This window comes from Myotis daubentonii, chromosome 8 (genome assembly GCF_963259705.1).
Source record: "Myotis daubentonii chromosome 8, mMyoDau2.1, whole genome shotgun sequence".
Taxonomy (NCBI): domain Eukaryota; kingdom Metazoa; phylum Chordata; class Mammalia; order Chiroptera; family Vespertilionidae; genus Myotis; species Myotis daubentonii.
This window is the reverse complement of record NC_081847.1, coordinates 39,582,072-39,607,442: the sequence shown is the minus strand read 5'-3', so window position 1 is coordinate 39,607,442 and position 25,371 is coordinate 39,582,072. Positions and strand designations below refer to the sequence as shown.

Here is a 25,371-nt window from a genome sequence, read left to right as displayed (position 1 = left end):
AGCTGCCTCTTATTCATAAAAACATATTAAATTCTGATTTATACTGCTAATTTTAATATTTTTCAAACCAGTGGTAGAAATGAATTTTTAATGCAAACTATTTCAGAGTCTAAAAAATTGAACAAACTGGGCTTCCAACACCACATAGAGCTGTATGAATCCCAATTTACTATACGGGAGAATGGATTCTTAATTGAATCTGTGCCTTAGAGTGGGAGAGTAATTTTTAAATGGAAAATCCTGTGGAGGTGGTGATGCGAATGAGTTGAGTCCAAGAGAAAGTAAGATAGCAAACCAGGCTGGAAAATAGCTTTTTCTTAAAGATCTGAAGGAAACCAAATGCAGATTGTTTGTGCTCAGACACTGATTACGCCATCTTCCTAGTCTTGGCAGGCTTTTGTGTTCGGATCCTTTTAGCTGATGATCTCCAGGGTTTCATAAATCCTCTTTCCATACATTAGCACTATGGTGACAGTATTCTTTTAACAAATATGGGAACCTAGGACATGCCATTCAGCATTGCCTTCTTCTTATGCAACCCAACAATCAAGCTTTTAGGGTTGGCAGGGAGCCTAGAAATAACTGAGTCCAATACCACATTCAAAGATAAGAAAACTGAGGCCCAGAGAAAGAAACACCTGTCCCGGGAAGGTCACACAGTTAATGGCTCTAATCACAAAAGTTAAGCATTTTGACAGATACATGAACTCTTGGGTAGTCCCACCTTCAGCTCTGTGGACTTCAGAGTCACATTTTGTAGCATGAAGTGCTAATTAAACCAGAGGAATTATGGACTTACTGTTTATAGGAAGGAGTGAAGACATTACCTAGGCCATGAAACCTGGGACACAGAAGGAGTTCTTGTCTCCTGAGATCCACATATTACATTGAACCTTTGTATTTTAAGACAGAAGGTGGGTAATGCAGCCTCAACTCTCCTGATTCGGGACCTCGGCCTGAGTTGCATTTAGTCTTGAAGGACCAGCTATTGCAGTTTTCTGTATCATGAGATAAATGAGTAACCCTACTCCTTCAGGCAAATGCTGCCCTCACCCAGTGGAAAGGTTAAAACCATCTTTCCAAACACCAATCACTTCAAAAGGAATTATTTCAAAATATTTTTCTATTATTTTGAGTTTTAACAATAATACTTAGTCAACACGCTTCACTGAATTTAAAAGTGAAAAGGAGAAAGGAAACCCACAAAGATGTTTTTAAAGGCATACCACTCAGGTTTGAATTATCTTGACTTTTTCCTCTCGCTGTTCAGAATGGCTTTCACTGTATTGCCAAAATCAAATATATCTCTCAGGAGGCCTAGTGGTGCAAACAAAAGCGCTGAAATCAAAGAATTTGCAAGTTTTAATCTGTCAGAGACTATGGTACTGGGGAGAAAGTCACTTAACTTCTCTCCATCAGTTCCCACTTCTGTGCAATGAGGATAAAACTGTGGAGGTACCTCTCCTGGGTACTGTGTGGGTTGGCTAATTAAAGCTAATTAAGCCCCTGGAACATACTATGTAAGTGCTGATATTTATGTGCCACTAAGACCCACAAAAACTCCACAGGGACAAGAGTCTGTGCAGACAGCACAATCTCTATTGGTGATTACTAATTACCCACTGCTTACAAAGAGAGCACTGTGTTCTGCAAAAGGGTAGGGAAAGGAAACAGCACACAATGTCATTCAACAACACCATGTTTATTCAAAAATATATATCTATGAGACATTTCAGAATATACTGCTGCCACCAAAGACAGCCTATACTTCTAAATAAAGTCCTAAATTAATATACAAATTTAAGCTTTAAAAATATTCTTTAAGAAAAAATGGGGGAAAAGAACAAAGACTTTCTGAGGAATATGACCTAAAGGAAAGGTCCTTTAAGGTCTATGGATGCCCTAAGTAAAGAAGAAAAAACACAAAACACAAATTACCCACCCCACCCTGCCAGATCCTTAAATTAAACAAATGAAGTAAAGCACACTTGGGGAGGATATGGGAGAATTAGATTTAAAAAAAACAAAAGCATTTCATTAAAACAACAACAAAAAATACCAAAACTAACTTCCTCACAGGAAGTCCACTAGTAGTAACAGGTGTTAAGAGGCCATCATATTCATTTACATAATTGCTAGTTTCATTTCTTGCTCTTGCTGCAATAATTATGCACCAATGGCTGGTTAGATGCAATCAGATAAAACATCACAGTGGGCAAGATTCATTCTGTTATAACATTTCATCTAGCTGATCAGAGCAAATATCTACCATACCCTTTTTTTGGGTTGATTTGTGGCTAGTAAAATTTTCCTTCCTTGATGAAAACATACAGAATGTCCAAGGATCTGTTCAGAAACATGCTCTTAGGTAGAACTAAAGCAGCACACCACATGGGGAGAGGCATATGTGCAGAAAGAGCAAAGACTCGAATTCACCTTGCAATTTTAGTAAAGTCACCCACTGCCCTACGGCCTCTGGGAGAAAATTTTATATATAGACTCATTATTTAATCTTGACAGGACAACAGGCAGTGTTCAACACAGTCCATATTCTAATCTGAAAATAGCTTAAATGCTACTAGGTTCTACACAGAGTTAAACTGAAAGCCTGCTATGACTTTTCACTGTTTTCACTTTTGGCAGGCAGGAGGGCTCCTTTAAGAAAAACCTGCTATACTTTTAAAAACATAGGTTATATTTTAACATGTAAAATTACATGTAATTGGCTTTTTGGTAATCCTCAGAATAATGGAGAATCTGAAACCCCCTCTACTGGATCCCATTTTATAGCTTTGGGATTTCAACCTCTGGGCTATAATTCCTATTACACTATTGGGGCAAATTGTTTTCTGCCCTTTCCAATGTCTAAAATAAGCCTGCCAAAACAGAATGATTTATAGTTAACAGGCCTAATCTTTACTAAAAAGCAAGTAATGTCAGATGGCATGATAATAGAATTAAAACCCAAAATTAATATCCCAAACTTTCCCCCTTCCCCTGCCCAAGATGAGCTATTCAGTAACATCTGACACAAAGTACTCCTGGGCACAGGGACACGTGCAATGATGTGGCTGACGGACAGATGAGCATGCACGGTGTCATATTTGCAAGGGAGATAAGCAAGTGCAGTCACCATCCTGAGGACATATGCCCACACAGTGAATTGTTAGTGTGTGCCCTACTCCCCAAAAGAAAGGGTCAAAGCAGCACCCACACAGAACCCAGGCTCTCAGCATGCCTTTAGCTTTCCGGCCCACCACTGCCATTGCTAACAAGCACCTTCACAGTCAACTGGGGTCAGAAGGCTGTTTTAGGAAGGTGTTCTGTGACGCTGGGTAGATCCTTGAAAAAGGCAGCCTGTTTGTAGGAACCTGAAGCAAAGTACTTATTTTAAACTCATCCTTGTAATTCCTGTTACTCTGTCTCTGAACTATGATTTTATGTCCCAGATCAGCTCCTAATCTTCTTGCTAGATTCTCTAGTCTGCTTACAAAACAAATGCACCCGACCATTGACTATACATCGCCAGAAGTAATAGTAGGGGAGAATCAGAGATTTAGCAAACTCCTTATGGCAAAGCTGCTCGACAGTTGTGCCTCCCTTTGGGGTTGAGAGAGTCAGGAAAGCCAATGACTCCAGGTTGAATTCCTCAGTGGAAGCCTGTACTGAACTTGAACGAGCCCAGCTCAGACCGAAGCTGCTTTCATGACACAATGCTATCATCAAGGACAAGATTCTTCTGAAAGCTTCCAGAAGTACACATGATTTTCATAACTTCTTCAGTATAAAGTGAGAGCTAAGAATGGAAAACTAACAGGGGCGTAAAAACACAAAGTGGGAGCGTTTGTATTCTTTCCAAATATCAATCTAAACTGGATTCCACTCACCACTGTTCTGAATTGTGCTCAACAGGAGAGGCTGGAGAGGAGAACCAGAGTTGTGGTTCTTTCTGGAGGCTGGGGGCCAGGCGGAAGGAGGGATAGAACCAGGGGCTACAAGGTTATTTCCAACCATGACTCGCCCTCTTCTTTCTGCTGGTAGAGATGGGAATCTGGGGCATGGCACCTGCCCTAGTCAGTAGAAAAGAGGTCACCAGCAGAGGGCAGGGGGGCCAAGCCCCCTGTGACGTTGGGCAGCAATGAGAGGTCTGGCAAACTCTGAATATGGGACTTCAGTTCCTTGCGGACCTGGGTTACCCGAGCAAGCTTCTGTTTATATTCCTAAGGAAACAAAGAGAAGACAATGCAGTAAGTCTTTGCGTGCTGGTGGCCAAGTTTAAGGACCCAATACAGATACTCTCACCCTCTTTTCCTACATTCTCCCCACCAGATCGCCCCTGCCCTATTCAGCTAAAGGACAATGCTAGGTTTTCAAACTCTGTAAAACTTTATATAAAAAAGGAAAGCAGAATTCAATACTGGCAACAACATGAAATGGTATCACTTAGCACTTGAGATTTGGAAGTAAAAAGAAGTGACATTTTTGTATTTACAGTGTCTTTTATTTGGTTCTTAGCTATTTCAAAATGCCTTATAAAATACAGATGCTTAGGATTTACAATTATTTTGAAGGCTATACCTAGACATGGCTAGAAAAATCACTATAAAACTATACTTTGTGCGTTAAAGTTGGACATTAAACCAGATTTAGCATTTTTGCAGACAATGACTACACAAGCTCAAAATACCCAATGCCACTACCTGTGCTTATTCCATTCCCAAGTAACTGAACAAGTCCCTGATGAGGTTTCTAGTCTAAATAGGCCAGACTTATCCTCCAAAAGCCTAGCTTTCATCAAGTCACCCCTCTGAGAAAATGAAGCACAGCACCACACTGTTTCCACGACTCTCAGAGCTCAAGGTCTTCTAAAATGAGCTCCTGCCAACTGTATTTCTTACAACTTCCCAACCCCCTAGGCCAGTGGTCGGCAAATTGCGGCCCCTTGAGTGTGGCTCTTCCACAAAATACCACATGCGGGCACGCACATACAGTGCGATTGAAACTTCGTGGCCACACTCAAGGGGCCAAAGAGCCGCATGTGGCTCGCGAGCCGCAGTTTGCCAACCACTGCCCTAGGCACACACATTGCCTGTATGGCCATTTGTTCAGGATTCTACTCAAGCCTAGAGGGGAACACAATCTAGACACGGATCTTTCTTTTCCTGGTCCCAGCAAGGCCCAGCCTCCACTCCTCTGCCTACCTGCTGAGTTCCACCTCTCTAGGGAAATCTTTCCTCCTCGTCCAGGAGACTGGTCTGCACCTCTGCCTGCTCTGGAACCCTCCTGTGCACAGAGCATGCATCTAGGCCCCTTAACAGCCTGCTCTTAGGCACTCTCTCCATTCATGTTAGACTTCCATGTTCCTCTAAACCTACAGTAGCCAATTGGTGGCCCGCGGACCACTGGTGGTCCGTGAGGTCTGAAAAGTTGGCGACCACTGCTCTAAATGACGACTCCCTTGATAATGGGAACTGAGTATACCACTTTCCCTCCTCAGCTCCCAGTTAAAGGTTCTCTTGGTAAATCTGTACGGAATAACCCACCAGGTCATGTGAGGTCTGTGGTTTACAGCCCCCTTAGGGCTTGTCTTTTTTCCTCTAGTTGTGCCAGCCTCCTTAGTGTTTCTGCAAGGACAAGGATGTTTCTGAGACTGGGTCTTTGCTGACTAATGCCTCTCCTGCAGGAACATAAGAGAAAGGACTGGGCTAAGACTCAGAGACCTGGGTTTAGTTTTGGCTCTGACTCTAACTATATATGTGACTGGGGACAAGTTTCCTCTCTTCCTTCATCCTCACCTTTCTTATCTGAAAATGAAAGAACTGGACCACCCATAGATCTTTCTTCAAGTTCTAGATCACTTCATGCCAACACCTCATGAACACTTGGAGAGGCAGAGGGTTTGAGGGCATAAGCACGCTTGGGAAGAGTGATAAGACAGGAAATAAGTTGAAAGAAGAACACTTAGTTCAAGTTGTAAAAATGAAGTCCAAGCAAGGAGTGGAAGAGGGGAATCAGGGATGCAGGCAGGGAGGGCCTGCCCCCACATTCCCATAGGCAGTCAGCCTTCCCCTGAAATAACGGTTCTCACACAGGCCATCAAATGGAGAGACTGGGAAAGAAAGTAAGTGCTCTTGGCACATTTTTTTTTTTGGTAGAATTAATACAACTATAACCACGACACATAAATACTTAATAATGAGCCCCTCATCAAACTTGTAAGCTTCAGGAGGCAAAAACCAGATCCATCTGCTTTCTCCCAGCATCCACCATGCCCAGCAGGACTCTGAACAGTAGGAGTCCGACACCATTGCCCAAAGAAATAATGGTATATAAAACATAATATTATGAGCAAGTACACAATATTAATCAGCTTTAAGTCTTGAAACTGAAGACTAATTTCAAATGTGAGGATCTAAATGTCAAGTTCCCTGTCCTTGCCTCTACAAACATTTTTCTTCATTGGTTTTACATACTTCAAAGGAAATCAATAGAAGATCCACTCTATTGCTGGACATGGATTCATTTAATTAACTTCTCCTGAAATCTAGGTAGAAAAAGGGTAAAATACTTACTCCCTGCTCAAATCCTCTGACCAAAGCTGACAAATAAAAGCCGCTTCGATTTGAAGCCATGAACTCCTGGCAGCTATAGAGCACTTCATTTGAAGGAATTCCTCAAGAACAGTTGAATGTCACTGAGTCTCTAGTGAGCTAAGCTGGGACTAGAATCCAAGACTCCTCACTCTTGGGTGATCCTCAGACTGACTTAGCAAATCCATCTGAGGTTAAAAGGAAAGACAGTTGATCTGATCAGGTACCACCTTAAGTTCAAATAACTCTCTCCCAGGCAATCTTTAAAACAAACAAAAATATCATTTGCTCCTTTTTGGGGTGGGGTGTTATCATAATTAGATGCTACTATATCCTAGATATCATAAAAAAACACCTTCATTTTAATAAAAAGAAACATGTTCCACATTAAAGTCCTCTCATTAGGCCACTCTGAAAGCTGATGGATCCTGCCCATACCTCCTCATGCTACCAGTTATTCTTCCCCTAGTGATTTCTACTTTAGAGCAGATGCATGAGCCTAGGAATAGGGCATTACTAGAAAAGAATGGGATTGAAAAATACAGAGCTGCAAGAAACAAGGTTAATATACAAAAGTCTATCGCTTTACTATATACCAGCAATAAACAAGTGAAATTTGAAATTAAAACACAGTATTTATTAGCACCCAAAACAATGAAAAACTTAGTTATAAATCTAATAAAATATGTACAAGATTGTCTGAGAAAAATACAAAACTCTGATGAACAAACAAAGAACTAAGTAATTGAAGAGAAATTCTATGTTTATGGCTAGAAATGTGGTAGACAGACAGACATGAGCAGAGCAATGACAAAGGGCCAGTACAGAAGGTCATTTAGGTGTAAAGTCACGGATGCCTAGCTAGGGACAACTGTATGGTGGAACCTTGCCCCCCAGGGTGACCTTTCCTCCCCTAGCATATCTCTGGTCATGTGATTTGAGACCCCCTGACCTTTCCTCCCTAGAGATAACATCTATGTCTCAGTTGTAGTTGGGCTCCAGGCCCAAAGGAGCAGCAAAACCAAACAAGCGACGCTATGGCTGACCTCAGACCAGCTGCACTGACTAATGACCTTCTGCCCTGGCACTGACCAAGAAATCAGTGGAGACCCAGACCCTGAAAGAACACACCTGGAAAGCTGCTGAATATTATCATGAGATCTTCACCTGGGATCTCCCCTAAAATCTTCACCCTTAAAACCATTAGGACTTTCCCTTACCCACCCCAGGCACGTTAGCATTACTTCCCTCACTCCAAGCTCCAAGGGCCCTTCTCTTTCCTCTATAACTTGTTTCTTAAGCCCATTTCTTCTAGGAATTACTTTTTCTACCTCTGTGATTTTATAAATGCATGTTCTCTTATAGTTTGACAAATAAAAGCTGCAGGGTCTTGACTCTGAATTCTTTCCTAGCCAGAACTCAAGTACTGAGGTTGCTGAGCCCAGGTCCAGTGGTGAACCTGGTGCCATTCCCGCTGCCTACAACAGGAAGACTCAATACTGTTATGATGTGAGTTCTTCCCAACTTTATCTATAGATCCAATCAAATCAATCCCAATCAAAATCACAGCAAGTTCTTTTGCGGAGATAGACAAACTGATTCTAAAGTTAATATGGAAAGGGGAAAGTTTCAGAATAGCCAAAACAAGATTGAAAAGAACAAAGTCAGACCTACCTGACTCCAAGACTTATTATAAAGCTACAGTAATCAAGACAATGTGGTACTGGCAAAAAAACAAATAGATTAATGCAACAGAATGGAGAGCCCAGAAACAGGCCCATATGGTCAACTGATCTTTGACAAAGAAACAGAAACAATACAGTGAAAAAAAGACAGTATTTTCAAGAAATGGTGCTGGAACCATGCAAAAAAAACAAACAAAACAAATCTAGACATGAGTTTTACATCCTTTATAAATATTCATTCAAAATGGATTACAGATTAAAATGTAAAAACACAAAACTATAAAACTCCTAGAAGATAACACAGGAGAAAATCTAGATGATCTTTAATTTGGTGAAGACTTTTAGATACAACACCACAGGCAGGACCCATGAAAGAACTAATAAACTGGACTTCATTAAAATGAAAAAAAATTCCTGCTCTATGAAAGACACTGTCAAGAGAATGAAAATGTTTGCAAAAGACATTAGGGAAACGCAAATTAAAACAACAATGAGATATGACCACATACCTATTAGAATTGCCAAAATCCAGAATACTAATAACAGCAAATGCTGATAAGGATGTGGAGCGACAGGAACTCCATTATGTTGCTGGTGAGAATGCAAAATAGTACAGCTACTTTGGAAGACCAGTCTGGCAGTCTCTCACAAAACTAAACATACACTTACCATAGGATCCAGCAATTACACTCATTGGTATTTATGCAAAGGACCTGAAAACTTATGTCCACACAAAAAACTGCACATGAATAGATTTATAGCAGCATTACTCATAACTGTTAGAAGCAAACAAGATGTCCTCCAGTAGGTGAATGAATAAACAAATTTTGGTATATCCAAACAACAGAATATTATTCAACACTAAAAAGAAATGAGCTATCAAGCCATGAAAAGACATGGAAGAACCTTAAAAACACAAAACTAAGTGAAAGAAGCCAACCTGAAAAGGTTAAGAGTCCAACTACATGACATTCTGAAAAAGGCAAAACTATGGCAAGAGGAGCTGGAGTGGGCAGGGAAGAATAGACAGAGCACAGAGAATTTTTAGGGTAGTGAATATACTGTAATGATGGATATGTCCAAATGTGTAGAATGTACACCAATGTAAACTATGGACTTTGGGTCATTATAATGTGTCAATATAGATTAAGGGTAACAGATGTGCCACTCCTGTGGGAGATGCTGACAGGGGGGGAGACTATGAATGTGTGGGGGTAGAGAGTATGGAAATCTATGTGCATTCCCCTTAATGTTGTTGTGAAGCTAACACTGCTCTAAAAAAATAGCCTTAAAAAACCCAAAAAACACCCTTGGGCCAAAAGGTTTAAATACATCGGCAAGGGTGTGTAGGTATATACTTGAATATCCAAATACAGGTAAAGCTTGCCTTTAAAACTATTAGAGCATGTTACCTGTTTAACTGGGACAGTTGAATGACCCAACTTAATGCCTTGAGGAGAGAAGAGCAGGTTAGAATTCACAGCCAGCTCTGACTAGGTCAAAGTGAAGCTATAGTACGTTTATAGTCCCTAAATTCAGTAGTAACTGTGATCTCTCCCACCTCTCCCATTTTTTTAAAATAGATTTAGTCTTTTTCCAAATAAAGTCATCTATAAATGTTGCCATAGACCAACAAAACAATTAAGAGTGAATCCAGTCTGGCTGGTGTTGCTCAGTGGTTGAGCATCAACCCATGAACCAAGAGGTTATGGTTCGATTCCCAGTCAGGGCACATGCCTGGGTTGCAGGCTTTAACCCCAGTAGGGGCTGTGCAGGAGGCAGCCCATCGAGATTCTCTCTCATCACAGATGTTTTTTATCTCTCTCTTCCTCTCTCTGAAGTCAATAAAAACATATATTGTTTTTTTTAAAAAGAGTGAATCACCTTCCAATTCTTCCCCTTGGTCGGGTCAGGGCACTCTCTTAATAGCTGCCTTTCCAGTTATTCTCTCTGGTTCTGGACAGGTTAAGGAGACAGACCTCAGGAAAATCAGAGCATCTTTTTTCTCAACCTACCAGCCTACCTTCTGGACAAAAGTGTGATCCACAAGCTCTGCTGCCACAAGGTTCCAAACTGTGCCCTCAGCAACTCCTGCTCTCATAAGAATCCAGGCTGCTTCTCATGATAATAAAACCAACTTCAGTGATGAGACCCATTCGAATTTTTCTGACTCCCTTAAGTGCGCTGCATTCCACAATCTCTTTAGCACACAAGCACCACTCAGGTAGAGAAATGATGTGGCAAGGTGGTTACATGCACCTTGTGTAAATTACCTTACGTTTTGTGTGTGATAGAGCACTAAGCCTTTAATCTAACACTCATGCTACCTGTCTGGTACAGGAATTCGAGAGATCAAGACCTGCACTATTTGTATCAGCAGGATGACACCGCTGCAGGACTCCTGCTCATCACTCTTCTCTCCCTACCCACTGATTCATCTCAACCACAGCTCGCATCTCTTTTTTGTATTCCTGTCTTCAGACACTTGCCTTTCCTACATTACCAATCTTAAGCAAGAGAAGACAAGGTAAACACAAGCAGTCCTGTTGCTTTTTCTTTCCTGTTCATGCATAATTTATACTGGGGTGGTGGTAGAGATGAGCGGTTAAGCTGAATCCTCCATCTGGCTACATGCACCTACGGCAACAAATTCTACCTCACCCCAGAGAGGCCGAGAGGAGCTGTGAAACAGGTAAGAGTTCTATCAGACTTCTGTTGCTACCCTTGTTTCGGGATCTTTGAAGAGGAGGTGGAGGGGAAAGTGGGCATCTGTGATAAACTGTCTGGGTTTATCTGACTGCCAAGAAATGTTTAAAACGAAGAGGGTAACGGCCCAATGTGCAGTTTTGAGATAATGCCTAGGATTTATGCTCTTGGCAAAACTCTGGAATCTCGGCTCACAGACTCTCCAAAGTTGCAGGAAAATGTGTCTCCAACATCCCTGTTTCCAGTGGGTCCAGCTGACACCGTGTGAACACAGCCCATTATGGAGCACCAAGACAATTGGCTGAAAGGAGCAACGCTCACACATTCTTTGCCTTTTTTGGTTAGAGCAGTAAACCAGGCCTGACATGCTGCAGATCGGCTCTGGGATAAGAGGGTTAAAAATGACAAGGGCTGACATTGCAATGACCTTTCTGCAGGAATTTCACTTCCAAAACAAAATTATAAGCATTTCCTCTAGCAACTCATGTAAGAAATGCTGAGCAAAATGTAAACATTGTCAAGCCTATATTTTTCTTGCTAGGAAGTACTTACGTAAGAAAAATTGTGTTAGAAACAACACCACCACAGGCAGGGGCTTGACTTGATGAAACAAAATTCCCAGTATAAGACTCATGTTTTCCTTTATCTTGCCCTGTTGTGCTATAGGACATAGGCATATAAAAATTACCTACTGCACGACTACTCCCAATTAAGAGTCATAAAGGGTCATTATGCATGAAGCAGTTTATAAAGGACCTGTTTTAAAGGTGACCTGCCACACTGAGTTTAAGTCAAAGAACTGCTTCATCATATGAAGGTTGGGAGAGCCAAGCAGAAAGGGGAAGCTGGCCTTCACCCTACTATTATTAAAATGCCCACTCAGCCCCCCTCATCCTGCATGAGCCGGGGGGGGGGGGGGGGGGACTAAGGCTCACAAGGACCTACACTTAGAAATCACAGCTTCTGCTTAAACCACAACTTAATTTTTTCTTTCTTCCTTTCTCTTTCATTTGCTTTTTGTTTGTTTTAAAGGAAAATACAACATATAAATCTTTGGACTGAAAATAAAAATGCCACTTCTAATTTCTCTTCAAGGATCTATGTGGGAATAAAAAACCATCACTGACCTGCACCTTTCTCCCAGCCAGCTCCATGCTCCCATGTGACTTAGTGGCAGCTGGGACATTTCAAAATGATACATTCTGGGTGTCACAGCAAGACTGGAGCTGCTGAGTAAGTTGCTGGGGAAGATACAAGGAAAGAGGAAGTTGTGGCTCCAATTCCAGTGCTTGGGGTCTTTCAGCTCCATTACCAAAACCAGTAATAAAGGTACACATGAAGTTTTCCCAGAAGGAAAGTAACAAAATGGCTACAATGAGAGAAGCGTTCTCAGAGCAATCCAGCCACCCACTGGAGGAATCAAATGGAAATGAGCGTCTTAGGCTTACAGTCATAGCACAAACCAAGGATTTTTAGGGCACTTCTTTCTCTCCAGAGGACCCTTTACACAAGGTTTACAGGAAGCTTCTGCTGCCACCACAAAACCCCCTCTGACAGGGATTTGCAAAAGCAAGGGAAGAACAGAGTTAGTATTTACACATAACTAAAATAATAAAAATAAAATCAATTTTAGGATTTGGCAAATGTAATTATAAACACTTACAAATTATAAGGATAAACACCATTTAAACACATGTCCACTATGCTTTAAAGGCAACTTATTAGAAAAAGGACAAGGGAGCCTTTAAAAAATATTTACATTATTTATGTAATGGGTCCCTCATTATGTAAAACCAAATATTAAAAGCGTAAGAAAAACTGTTTACTATTTATAATTAGTTCTCTCTTTTTTTTAAAGTTAACTGTCAAAAAATGTTTTATGCAAGTAACAAAGCCCTACAAACGGATTTCCTTAGGGACCACTTCAATGGAAAATCAGGTTATTGATGCTGTTCAGACAAACATGAAGGGTGTAAATCTTTCAACTGTTTCTCCTTTTGAGCCAAATACTGGTGGTCAAGCATTCCTGGAGGGCAGCTGAGAAGCAAAGGGTAGAAAGGAAAGGGACTCTTTTTCACACGAAAGGATTTTGAGCAACATTTACTACAATTTTAGGTACTAGAAGGTCTGCCAGGGCCAAGGCAGTCTGTAGGTTACTGAACTGCATTTGAATACAGTCTCTCTTCAATACTTCAATTCCTTTCCACAAGCAACTAAAAAAGGAGGGAGGTTGCTAGGATAAAACAGGGGGAAAAAAAAATCCAGTCAGAATAATCCAAGTTTAAGTCCTGTGCTACCACTTGCCTGCAGTGTAACATGACTTCACCGTGCTGGACTTAAGTGTCCTTATCTATAAGACAGGAATGGAAATAATGACTACACCATGGGGTGGCTTGAATGAGACCAGGCCCTTGCTAAACTGTTCAATTTGAATTAGAAGATCTGAAGGGGGAAAGAGCACCCTCCTATGTTTATTATTTTATAAGCAATACTTAAATTTTTTGATTTACATGTTAGAATTGAAGAAAAAGAGAATTATTGATGAGGCCTAAAATCCTTCCTCTCTCCAACCATTTGAGTATGTCCTGAAATTTTAGCACCTTTACTAGAAGCTGGCTTGTGAAAATAAAAGGGTTTGATCTCCAAGACGGGGGAAAAGTCCGGCAATTTTATAATTAGGTGGCACCATAGTCCAATCCTATCAATCTAAGGCCAAGAGAGGGGAAGGAATTTGTCTACGGAGTAAAAAGCCTAGATCTCGTGGGAACATTCTCAACTTGGAAGGAGTCCCCATCCAAGGTATACAGGTGAACTTCTGGTCAAGATGGCAGTGTAGGTAAATGCAGCACTCACATCCGCTCACAACCACGTCAAAATTACAACCAAACCACAGAACCATCATTCAGAACTGCCTGAAGCCTGGCTGAATGTAAGTCCTACAACTAGAGAAAGAAGCCACATTGAGACTGGTAGGAGGGGTGGAGGCATGGAACGGGATGATCTGATACCCACATGTGCCTTGTTTTTTTTAATTGGGAGGGATATCTTGGCTGCAGAGGCCTTCTGTGAGAAGCAAGGAGTCCCCGTGCTGGGAAGAGAAGTCTCTGTAACTTCAGGCTGTAAAGATAGCGGGAATTGTGGCTGAGTGACACATCCCAGGCATTCCTCTAAAAGGGCTGGCGCATATACTTACTTGGACTCACTCCCTCTGAGCTCTAGCGCTGGGGCAGCAGCTTGAAAGGATCCACGGACATACGGGGAGGAACTAAATTGTCTGACATCAGGATAAGAACTGGGGGGGGTGGGGGGGGGGCAGCTTTTCTCCAGACAAAATTGTTGATAGAGGTCATTGTTCCTATGCTGAGACCACCCCCACCACAATGAGGACTGGCAGGTGCCATATCTGAGTTTCTATCAACCTGGATCGCACTGTTTATATGACCCTGGGACTCCCTGAAACCCTGTCCCACCCAATTTGCAGCCCCATGCAAACTGTTTGCAGTGGCTTTTCCATACAAATAGCCTGTCCTGGCTCAGGCTTCAACTTTTCTAAAATTTCTCAAACAAGCAGCAGTTGGCCTCAGTATGCCCCATACCTCTCAATAAGAGGCCCCAGGCCTGGCACTAGCAGCAGCCAGCCTTGGTTCACAGCTTGGCCTCTCTGGGCAGCTCTAACCCCAATTCAAGTAGCAGCCACCTACAGATTGCTCTGTAGCTTGTGCCTGGTGGCCCCAGGAGGGCATAGACAGCAGCTGACTTTGCACCTCCTGGGAGGCTCCACACATCCAGTGGTCAGCTTCAGATCACGCCAGATTACAACCCTAGCACATCCATGAGTGACACAATCAAGGGGTAGACTCAGAGAGTACCATAATCCCATTGAAGCAAGTCCTGCTCCATAGGGGCATCTCCTGCACAGCAGTTTTTATGCTGTAGACACAGCTGGTCCGAACAGCTAATTGGCTGGGGGGTGAGGGGGAGGGGGGCGTCAATCCCTTCCAGTGACGCCAAAAGCAATCCAGGCTCAACTACAAGAAGACAGTGCACACAGCCCACACAGGGGCACATCTAGAATGCTCAGCTCAGGCGACTAGGAAGGCTGAGCACTGGGCCCTATGGACACCTAATACACAAGGCCACTCTACTAATTCCAGGAGACATAGCAGCTCTATCTAATACATAGAAACAAACACAGGGAAAAAGCCAAAATGTGGAGTCAAAGAAACATGTCACAAATGAAAAGAAGAAATTGCAAAAAAAAAAAAAAAAAGAACTAAATGAAATGGAAGCAGGCAAACTAACAGATGCACAGTTCAAAATAATGGTTATAAGGATGCCCAAGGAACTTAGTGATAACTTCAAGGAACTTTGTGACAACTGCAAGGAACTTAGAGAGAACATCAATGACATAAAAAGGACCAATCAGAAATGACACATACACTAACTGAAATAAAGAATAATTTACAGAGAATCAACAGTAGAGGACACTGAGAATCAAATCAGTGATTTGAAGAATAAGGAAGCAAAACAACCAATCAGAACAACAAAAAGAAAAACGAATCAAAAAACATGAAGATAGTGTAAGGAGCCTCTGGGACAACTTCAAGCGTACCACCATTCGCATCACAGGGCTGCTGGAAGGAGAAGAGAGGGAGCAAGAAATTGAAAACCTATTTGAAAAAATGACAGAAAACTTCCCCTACCTGGTGAAAGAAATAGACATACAAGTCCAGAAGTACAGACAATCCCAAACAAGAGGAACCCAAAGAGGCCCACACCAAGACACATCATAATTAAAATGCTAAAGATTAAAGATAAAAAGAAATCTTAAAAGCAGCAAGAGAAAAGCAGTTAGCTACCTAGCACTCATGTGACTACGAACTGATTTCTCAACAGAAACTTTACAGGCCACAAGGGAGAAGCAAGAAAATATTCAAAGTGATAAAAAGGACCTACAACCAAGATTACTCTACCCAACAAATCTATCATTTAGAATTGAAGGTCAGATAAAGAGCTTCACAGACAAGAAAAAGCTAAAGGAGTTCTGATCATCAAACCAGTATTAGATGAAATGTTGAAGGGTATTCTTATAAGAAGAAGAGAAGAGGAGAGGAAGAGATAGAGAGAGAGGAAAAGAAGAAGTAGGAGGGGAGGGAAGATAAAAATATGAACAATAAAATGGTAATAAATACCCATCTATCAATAATTGAATCTAAAAATCAAAATAAATGAACAAGGAATCTAATGAACAAATTAAACTGATGAATAAAATAGAACCAGAGACATGGAAACATGGAACAGACTAAAGAATCTTGGAAGGAAGGGGGAAGAAGGGAAGGGAAAAGATTAACCAAAGAATTTAATATGCATATATGCATAACCCATGGACACAGACAATAGAGTGGTGAAGGCCTGGGGTGGGGTGGGATCTGGGTGGAGGGGAGCAATGGTGGAAGAAGAGTGTGACATCAACACTAATAAAAGAGAAAAATGGTAATTGGCGTACGAGCTACCCTTTTCATTGGCTAATCAGTGCTATATGCAAATTAACTGCCAACTAAGATTGGCAGTTAACTGCCAACAAGATGGTGGTTAATTTGCATATGTAGGCACAATGCAGGGAGGCGAAAGGGAAAGCAGGAAGAAGCCCCCTGACACTGACAGTGATTGGAAACCCAGGGGGGAGCTAAGAGCTGGGGAGCAGGGCAAAGGCGGCCCTGGGGCTGCCTTTGCCCTGCCCCCCAGCCATGATCAGAGAATCAGGTGCCTTTTCCGCCCTGGCCAGTGATAGCAGGAAGTAGGGGTCGAGCCAGCGATGGGAGCTGAGCATGGTCGAAGCTGGCAGTCCCAGGAGCTAGGGGCCCCTTGCCTGGGCCTAAAGCGAAGCCCACGATCGCGGGGCCGCTGCAGCTGTGGGTCCCCGCTGCCCGGGCCGAATGCCTCAGCCAGAGGCGTCCTGCAGGGGCAGAGGCGGAGCCCGTGCGATTGCGCCACCCCCCGCTGCCACTGCAGGTCCCCGCTGCCCAGGCCGGACGCCTAGGCCAGAGGCGTCAGGCCTGGGCAAGGGGCCGATCCTGCGATTGAAGGGTGTTGGGGGTCAACGCCTGAGGGCTCCCAGTATGTGAGAGGGGGCAGGCTGGGCTGAGGGACACTCCCCCCCCCCCACACACACACACACACACACACACCCAGTGCACGAATTTCGTGCACCGGGCCCCTAGTCTATAATATTCTTAACAATAAAGATTTTTTTTTTAAAGGTATACAGGTGACTATTGAACAACTTGGTGTTAGGAGTGCCAACTCCCTGAACAGCTAAAACCTGCATATAGCTTTTTATTCTCCCCAAATTGTTCAAGTCCCTTATATATAACTAGAGGCCCGATGCACGAAATTCGTGCAAAGGGCTCGGCCCCCACCGCAGCAGCGGCTGCCTCTGCCTCCGCAGCTGTAGCTTTGTCTGGAAGGTCGTCCAAAAGGACGTCTGGTCTAATTAGCATATTATGCTTTTATTATTATAGATCAGGGGTCCTCAAACTTTTTAAACAGGGCGCCAGCTCACTGTCCCTCAGACCGTTGGAGGGCTGGACTATAGTTTAAAAAAAAAACTATGAACAAATTCCTATGCACACTGCACATATCTTATTTTGAAGTAAAAAATAAAACGGGAACAAATACAATATTTGTATTTGCATGTGGCCCGCGGGCCGTTGTTTGAGGACCCCTGTTATACACGGCATAGAACAATGCATAAAGTGAGTCCCCCACATCCATGGATTCCCAACTATGGATCAACAATATTGTTAGCTGATCCTACATTTGGCTGAATTTGTGAGTGCAAAATCCTAGCATATGAAGGGTCAACTGCATACTTATTGAAATGGACCTGCACAGTCCAACTCTGTGTTGTTCATGGGTCAACTGTACTCTGACCTAGCCTAGAGATGAACTGAGCTGCCACCTGAGATCATGACACCGCTACTGGGGTAGGATTGGTGATGAAAGATTGACAATACAGAGAGGATTTTATGATCTAGTCAGAAAATAACCAAATAACCCATAAACAGAATGACAAACTACATGGTGCTCTGAAGGAAAAAGATAGAGAGCTATGACAGTATATATGGGGAAAGGGAGGGGGCAGGGAAGACATGACTTTATGAGGTAGAGATGGGAGAGGGCTGTCAGGGAAATACTGTTGGACTTGGGATATAAAAGATTAACAGGAATCAACTAGATAAGGGTAACTGGTGGGAAGTAAAGGGACAGAGTGTTCTAGAAAGAGGGATTAGCACATGTAAAGCCAGAGACAAAAAAGGCCAGAGCTGCATTTTGAAAACATCACAACACTGCCATATAAAGAATGGATTGTAGGACATAAGAACAAATGCAGAGCAGTAAAGAGGCTACTGCAGGGGACCAGATGAGACAATGACAGTTTGGACCAAGGTGGTATAGAAATAGAGACAGAGAGGAAGACGAGGGGGACAGATTCAAGAAAAACTGAGGAGATAAAAATCACAATGGCTTGGCGATTACTCCAATATGGAAAAACCACAACGAGAGGTCATATGGCAGAGGAACTGAGAGAAAATCTGGGACAAGAGAAGGCTGAACTGACCAATTTGGGAGGTGAGAAAAACAGGGGGAGAAATACCGGATGAGGCCTAGTGTCTGATTTTGATGAACAGCGATACCATTCCCTAAGGTAGGGAAAGAGAAGAAAAAGAAAGTTTACAAGGAAGGAGATGGTCTGTTTTGGCCATATCAAGTTTGAGTTGTCTGGGGAAGTAAGATATATTGGTCTAAACTACAAGGAAGCGTCTATATTAGAGATCTGCATTTAAGCCACCAGCATACTTTAAGCATGCTACTCAAGAAAAAGCTCCAGAATGAGAAAAAGCCTAAAGGAATTTACAGACCAAGGATGAAGAAAAGCTTATTAAAGGAAAAACAAAATTAGAACTAGCAGAGAGTGGGTATAAGAAACTGGAGAAGGAAAAACAAGAAATGGTAATAGTATTAAATGCTATAGAATGGGCCAAGAGGAGAAAGCAAGCAGAGACAGACTGAAAATTATCTTTTGGTTTCTGAGATTACCACAGGTGAGGGGATTTTGAAGACAGCCCCTTCAGAGGAATGTAGATATGCATATCAAGACGCAATGGGTTCAAAAGTAGAGTTTGCAAGGGAAAACAAGATATTGTCATAGTTAAAAAAAGGGATAGTGGTAATGTGTGGGATGTGCTTATGTAAATGAGATTTTAAAATATATGTATACATTAGTGAGGCAAAGCATGCTGCCTGCTGAGAAGGACACCTTCAGCTAATCTACTGGAGACTTCTGCAGAAAGGAAAATAAACGGGCCTTAAAGACTCTGCATGATAAGGAACAGCAGATACTAACAACTTCAAGTCAAACAAATGTTGGAACCTGTTTGTCTCAAGTGAGGGTAAAATTGTTACTTTGTAAATAAAAAAACACACCAAAGATAAAGGCTACGAGGATCACTGGCCTCACAGAGAAAGCAAAAAGAGCCTAGAATGGGAATTGCAGATCCTTATCACTGAATCATAACTGGGATAAACAGTAGCTTTATGGAAATAACTCCTAGTAAGTCTATGCCCCAGAATAAAAACACTGTAGACAAAATAGAACTTGAAAAAGCACCAAATACATCATACCGGACATCATGAAGAAAAAGTAGGATATGTCCATTCAAAATCACTATCCAAATTCTAAGAATGCTTAGAAAGCTGCTGGTAAATTTTTGTTGAGTTTAAATTTGCAAAGTTATTCCGCTTAAAATTCTCAAAGTATCTAATGGCAAGAGAACTGTCCATACTTTTTCCTAAAGATGCTTACAGGATCTGAATATGGAAAACAAATAAGGAGATCTGTAAAGTCCTAATGACAGCCAACTGGTACCATTACTTCTTCACACGAAGCGTGCCACACCTTAGGAGCGCATGGACTTCATTTGCAAAGGTTTTGTGTTGACTCCTGGTTATAATAATGAACATTTTTGCCCTAATCACGGAGAAAGACACTTTCTGACTTATTTCAAGTCCCACGTGTCATAGAAAGAAAAATGAAGTCAGAGATATAATTTTCAAGTTTGCAAAGTACACTACAATCCAAATTGACTTTCTTCAAAGATCACAACTTCAAGTGGGAATAGAAGGACCACCTTAACAGCACAGGCATACCTTGTAGATATTGTGAGTTCAGTTGCAGATCACAATAAAGTGAGTTGTAATCTTTTTGCTGGTGGAAGGTCTTGCTTTCAGTTTGTAAAAATCACATCTGTAAAGTGTAATAAAGTGGAGCACAATAAAACAAGGTATGCCTGTAGTAGAGATACTCATAAAGACTAAAATTAGATTTGCTCAAAATAACACGTACTCATTGGGTAAAATGACACTAAGACACAAGCTCAAATTTCTGTATTTTGAACTCTGTTCTCAAAGTCATGCTAACTGAAGTCAATGTTATAATAAGTATCTGCTATTTCCCCACAGCTGTTCAAATGTAACCAGATAATTTAAAACTCAGAAGAGAGGCCCATTTGTCTAATTAAACTACTCAATGTTCTTTCCTTCATAAAACAAAGATTAGTCTTTAACTTATGGATATATACATACATATGTATGTACACACACACACACACACACACACACACACACACACACATCTTGTCTGTTTATAAGACTCAATGAAATTCTAGAGTGCTTAAGATGCTTTGAAAAAAAACAACAACCAAGAACAACTAAGGCAGGAATGCATACTGGTGGCAAAGACCGTGAAATGTATGTGACTTTCAGCATACTATAAGACAGGCAGATAGTTGCAATACATCTAGAATTCATATTTAAAAATTTACAGGGAAAAAATACAAATAATGAAAGGTAGCCCAAAGTTAATTTTAAAAAGAAACATAAATGCTCAATAAAAATAATTACTGAATACCCAACCATAGGTATTCAAGCAGTCACTTAAAATGCTTTTAAAGTTTTTATTCATAAGGGAAAATGATCAAGTGGGAAAACGAGGCATGACAGAAAACTGTCCACACATTATGCTCATTTAAATTTTAAAACTAAAAAAAAATAATAATAAAGGAACTATCGCAAAATTAAAAGTAGTTATCTCTGGATAGTGAGGTATGATTTTCCCCTCAAGTTTCCTATGATGAGTTTCTTTTAAGATCAGCAGAAAATAAAGAAAGAACCGACAGAATTAGCTGATTAGGAATTACTGGTCTGGCAGACGAGCCCGGTGACAAGGGACCAAGATGATGCTTTGACTGAACGTGTATATATGTACTTTATAAATATAAAAAACTAGTACTACATACACCAGGTAAAACTCAGTGGAGCTGTTCCAGAAAGTAGGAGAAATCACCAAAAGTTGGACTATATGTATGAAAACAATGTTACAGCTAAAAGTACGGAATGCTAGGTGAGAGCTTTGCAATCATGTCACTTTTTCTATGGGAAGTCTCATTCCCCTAGGTTGCCCAATAGGCAAAGTACATTCTAATTATTATAATGAGGTGTTTTTTCCCCTGGAGTGAAAAGAGATAACTAAACATTGTGATATAGAAAGAATGCACACACACATGCACCTTGATGTTCTAGCTGCAAGTCTGGCCTGAGCTATAGGGTCAGTGATGACCGACATAAATGAAAGGAATCCAAGGACCCAGCATACTAGTACAGCCTCTGAACTCCATATTACTCACAGAAACACACAACTCAAGAAAAGTTTCCACCTACTGGAGGAAAATCTGGACCGGGGGGTGGGGGGTGGGGGGCCTCCCATATCAAAGCAGGGATGAAAAAGCAGTGAGCAAATCATGGCCTGCTATGTAGAGAAGAATGACTATAAGACCCCATGACCACTTGACCAGTATAAGCAGACTGACCTTTTCAACAACTGTTCCAACAGCACATGGCGCTGATAGCACTACTAGTGTTGGGAGGAAAGAATTATATGCGAAGGAGGGCAGTGAGTGCCAAGGACTGGTGGACAGGTGGGGCTAGGCTACACAGAGCTGTGAGAGGCAGCTGTAGGCAAAGCCTCTCAGTTCCTTCCTGGAGTCAGGAGTCAGGAGATCAGGGTTCTGGTCCTTGTGATTTTCTGTGACCTTAAACTGCTCATAGAAGCCCTGAGCATTGTTTCTTCATTTAAAATGAGGATTAGATCACCAGGTCCCATCTCTTTTTAATGGACAATGAGATAGTGGCTTTGATCATCATGGGAAATGGGGAGAATTTACTCCAAAGTTGACTCTCTGTCTCCACCTATTGCCTAACCCATTATTGCAATGAATGCTTCTAACCATCTGTACCCTGTAGGAAGGTGAGGGATGCTGCCAAAAACAACAGATGGCCATCAGTTTGGTTTAGTACTCCCGCAGCTATAGCCAAAGAATTTCTCAAGTTGTTATAAGCAAATTACAAACAGAAATAGGAAGAATCACAAGGCATTTGGGCCATTTCCCCTTTCCCAACAGTGTTGTCTGGAGTAGAAGGCTCTACTCCTGAGTATTCATTACAGCCAAGGGGGAGGCACCAAGCTGGGGAAAACAGCAGTGGTTTCAAGTTCAATGAGCCAATCCTTCCTTCCACCTCCCTCAGAGCAAGAACATGCAAAGGGAGGACTGGGTATTTAGAACCCTGGTAGCAGAATGGGTACCCTCAAGCTTGGAGGCTACTTTGGAATGCATGATACAACCATTTTAATCCCTCTTACATAAGATGACATTTCTCTAAAACAAGGTTCTTGGGAATTGTTGAAATGATTCAACATTAGCTACTTTTCTGTGTAGGTCACAGCAGTTCTTAACCCTTGGGGTCCTGACCCCTTTGGGGGTTGAACGACCCTCTCACAGGGGTCGCCTAAGACCATAGGAAAACACATATATAATTACATATTGTTTTTGTGATTAATCACTATGCTTTAATTATGTTCAATTTGTAACAATGAAATTGGGGGTCACCACAACATGAGGAACTGTATTAAAGGGTCGTGGCATTAGGAAGGTTGAGAACCACTGGTGTAGGATATCTTCTGGCTGTTGACCTTATGGAATCAAATTCAGAAGAAACAAACAAAAAAACCAAATAGCACAAACCTGATGGAATGTTACCAAGATGTTTGCCTTGGATTCTATTCCTGGTCTGTGGCTAATTCCCTTCTCTGGGCCTTGAATTTCTTCACCAATTCGGAAGTCAGACTACCAGGTGTACTGGTTAATAATGTGGAAACTTTTTTTAATAGATGGAGTTATATATATGTTGATATATATGCAATTTGATATGTATGCTATTTTGTTGTATTGACAGCAAGCTTCAAAACTTCATGTCAAATTTGCTGAAGGTGTTAACATCATAGATATTTTTTCACTTAAAAATGTCCAATTTTGTGCCAAAAAAGAGCATTTGCCAGAAGTTTTAATTCATTACTTTATTTTGAAGAAAAAGTTATCATATACTTCGGGAAGCTTATGGTGAACATGCTCCATCTCAAAATACTTGTGAACGCTGGTTTAAACGCTTTAAAAGTGAGGATTTCGATGTGAAAGACAAAGAATTCCCAGGTCAACTGAAAAAGTTTGAAGACCAACAATTACAAGCATTACTGGATGAAGATGCGTGTCAAACTCAGAAACAACTTGCAGAAAAACTAAACATTCCTCAGCAAACAATTTCCAATCGTTTACAAGCAATGGGAAAGATTTTAAAGGAAGGAAAATGGATGCCACATCAACTGAACGAAAGACAAATGGAAGACCGAAAAGTCATCAGTAAAATGTTGCTTCAACGGCACAAAAGAAAGTCTTTTTAGCATCGAATTATGACTGGCGATGAAAAGTGGATTTATTTTGAGAATCCCAAATGCACAAAATCATGGGTTGATCCAGGTCAACCATCAACATCGACTGCAAGGCCAAATCGCTTCAGAAAGAAGACAATGCTTTGCATTTGGTGGGATCAGGAAGGTATGGTGTTTTATTATGAGCTTCTAAAACCAGGTGAAACCGTTAATACTGATCGCTACCAACAACAAATAATCAATTTGAACCACGCTTTGATCATAAAACAACCAGACTGTGCCAGAAGACACGACAAAGTAATTTTGCTTCATGATGACGCATCACACACTTCAAAACCAGTTAAAGACATGTTAAAAGCTCTTGCCTGGGAAGTATTAACACACCCGCCGTATTTACCAGACCTTGCTCCTTCAGATTACCACTTGTTCCGATAGATGGCACACGAACTTTCTGAGCAGCACTTCAAAAGGTACAAAGAAGTGGAAAATTGGGTCTCTGAATGGTTTGCCTCAAAACAAGAAAAGTTCTATTGGGACGGTATCCACAAATTACCTGAAAGATGGGGGAAATGTGTAGCTAGCGATTGACATTACTTTGAATAAAGCACTTTTGATGTTTCTCTTGAAATTACCGTGTGTTTTTTTATTACAAAATCCGCATTATTAACTGGTACACCTGGTATATGATCTTTAGTCCCATCCAGCTCAAAAATCCTGTTAAAGACTTCACACAGACATTCAGGCCTCCATGCACCACTTTACTTTGCAGAGTCAAGTTGGCTGTCATGACTTGCCCTAGTAACTTTGTTGAGCACACATGCATGTGTACTCATTACCTTCTAAAGGTGGGGGTAAACACAGCCTACTGGAAGGCAACACGCACTATTGACTTCTACGGTAGTCCCCAATACCTATGGCACCTAAAGAGGGCTTTTGTAATATCAAATGCATTAGCAACTGGTACCCTACCACGTTTTTAAAAATTCTGCAGCAGAAATTAAAGATGATCTAAAAAATTGGAAAGAAATCTCATGCTCATGGATTGGAAGACTTAAGATTGTAAAGATGGTGAGAGTCCCCAAAACCATCTACAGATTCAATGCAATCCCTATTAAAATGCCAATACACTTTGTTGCAGAAACGGAAAAACGGAAAAACTTGTCCTCAAATTCATATGGAATTGCAAGAGGCCCCTGATAGCCAAAATAATATTGAGAGAGAAGAACAAAGTTTGAGGACTCACATTTTTGGATCCTACTATGAAACTACAGTGATCGAAACAGTGTGACACTAGCATAGGATACATATGTAGATCAGTGGAATAAGATAGAGAGTCCGAAATAAACCCATATTATCTCTGGCCAATTGAGTTTTGACAAAAGTGCCACGCATTCATTCATAAAGGGAAAGAATTGTCTCTTCAACAAATGATGCTGGGACAATTAGATGTCTACATGCAAATGAAGTTGGTCCCTACACATCATGCCATATATAAAAAAATTAACTCAAAATGTACCAGTGACCTAAATGTAAAAGTTAAAACTATAAA

General features: G+C 41.4%; 1 protein-coding gene across 8 annotated transcripts in view; it reads right to left on the bottom strand.

Annotated features, from left to right (window-relative positions):
- Window positions 1-1,683: 1,683 nt before the first annotated feature.
- RPRD1B (regulation of nuclear pre-mRNA domain containing 1B) overlaps window positions 1,684-25,371 on the bottom strand; it is a 59,452-nt gene continuing 35,764 nt past the window's right edge. For 2 of the 8 annotated variants that reach the window (XM_059706120.1, XM_059706123.1), the window contains one exon: window positions 1,684-4,220. In XM_059706120.1, coding sequence (XP_059562103.1) covers window positions 4,071-4,220 — 150 coding nt within the window. In that variant the 3' untranslated portion in view covers window positions 1,684-4,070. Of the gene's footprint in view, window positions 4,221-6,572; window positions 6,779-12,108; window positions 12,223-20,191; window positions 20,289-25,371 lie in introns of all 8 variants that reach the window. The other 6 variants (XR_009454082.1, XR_009454083.1, XR_009454079.1 and 3 more) reach the window with 6 other exon arrangements.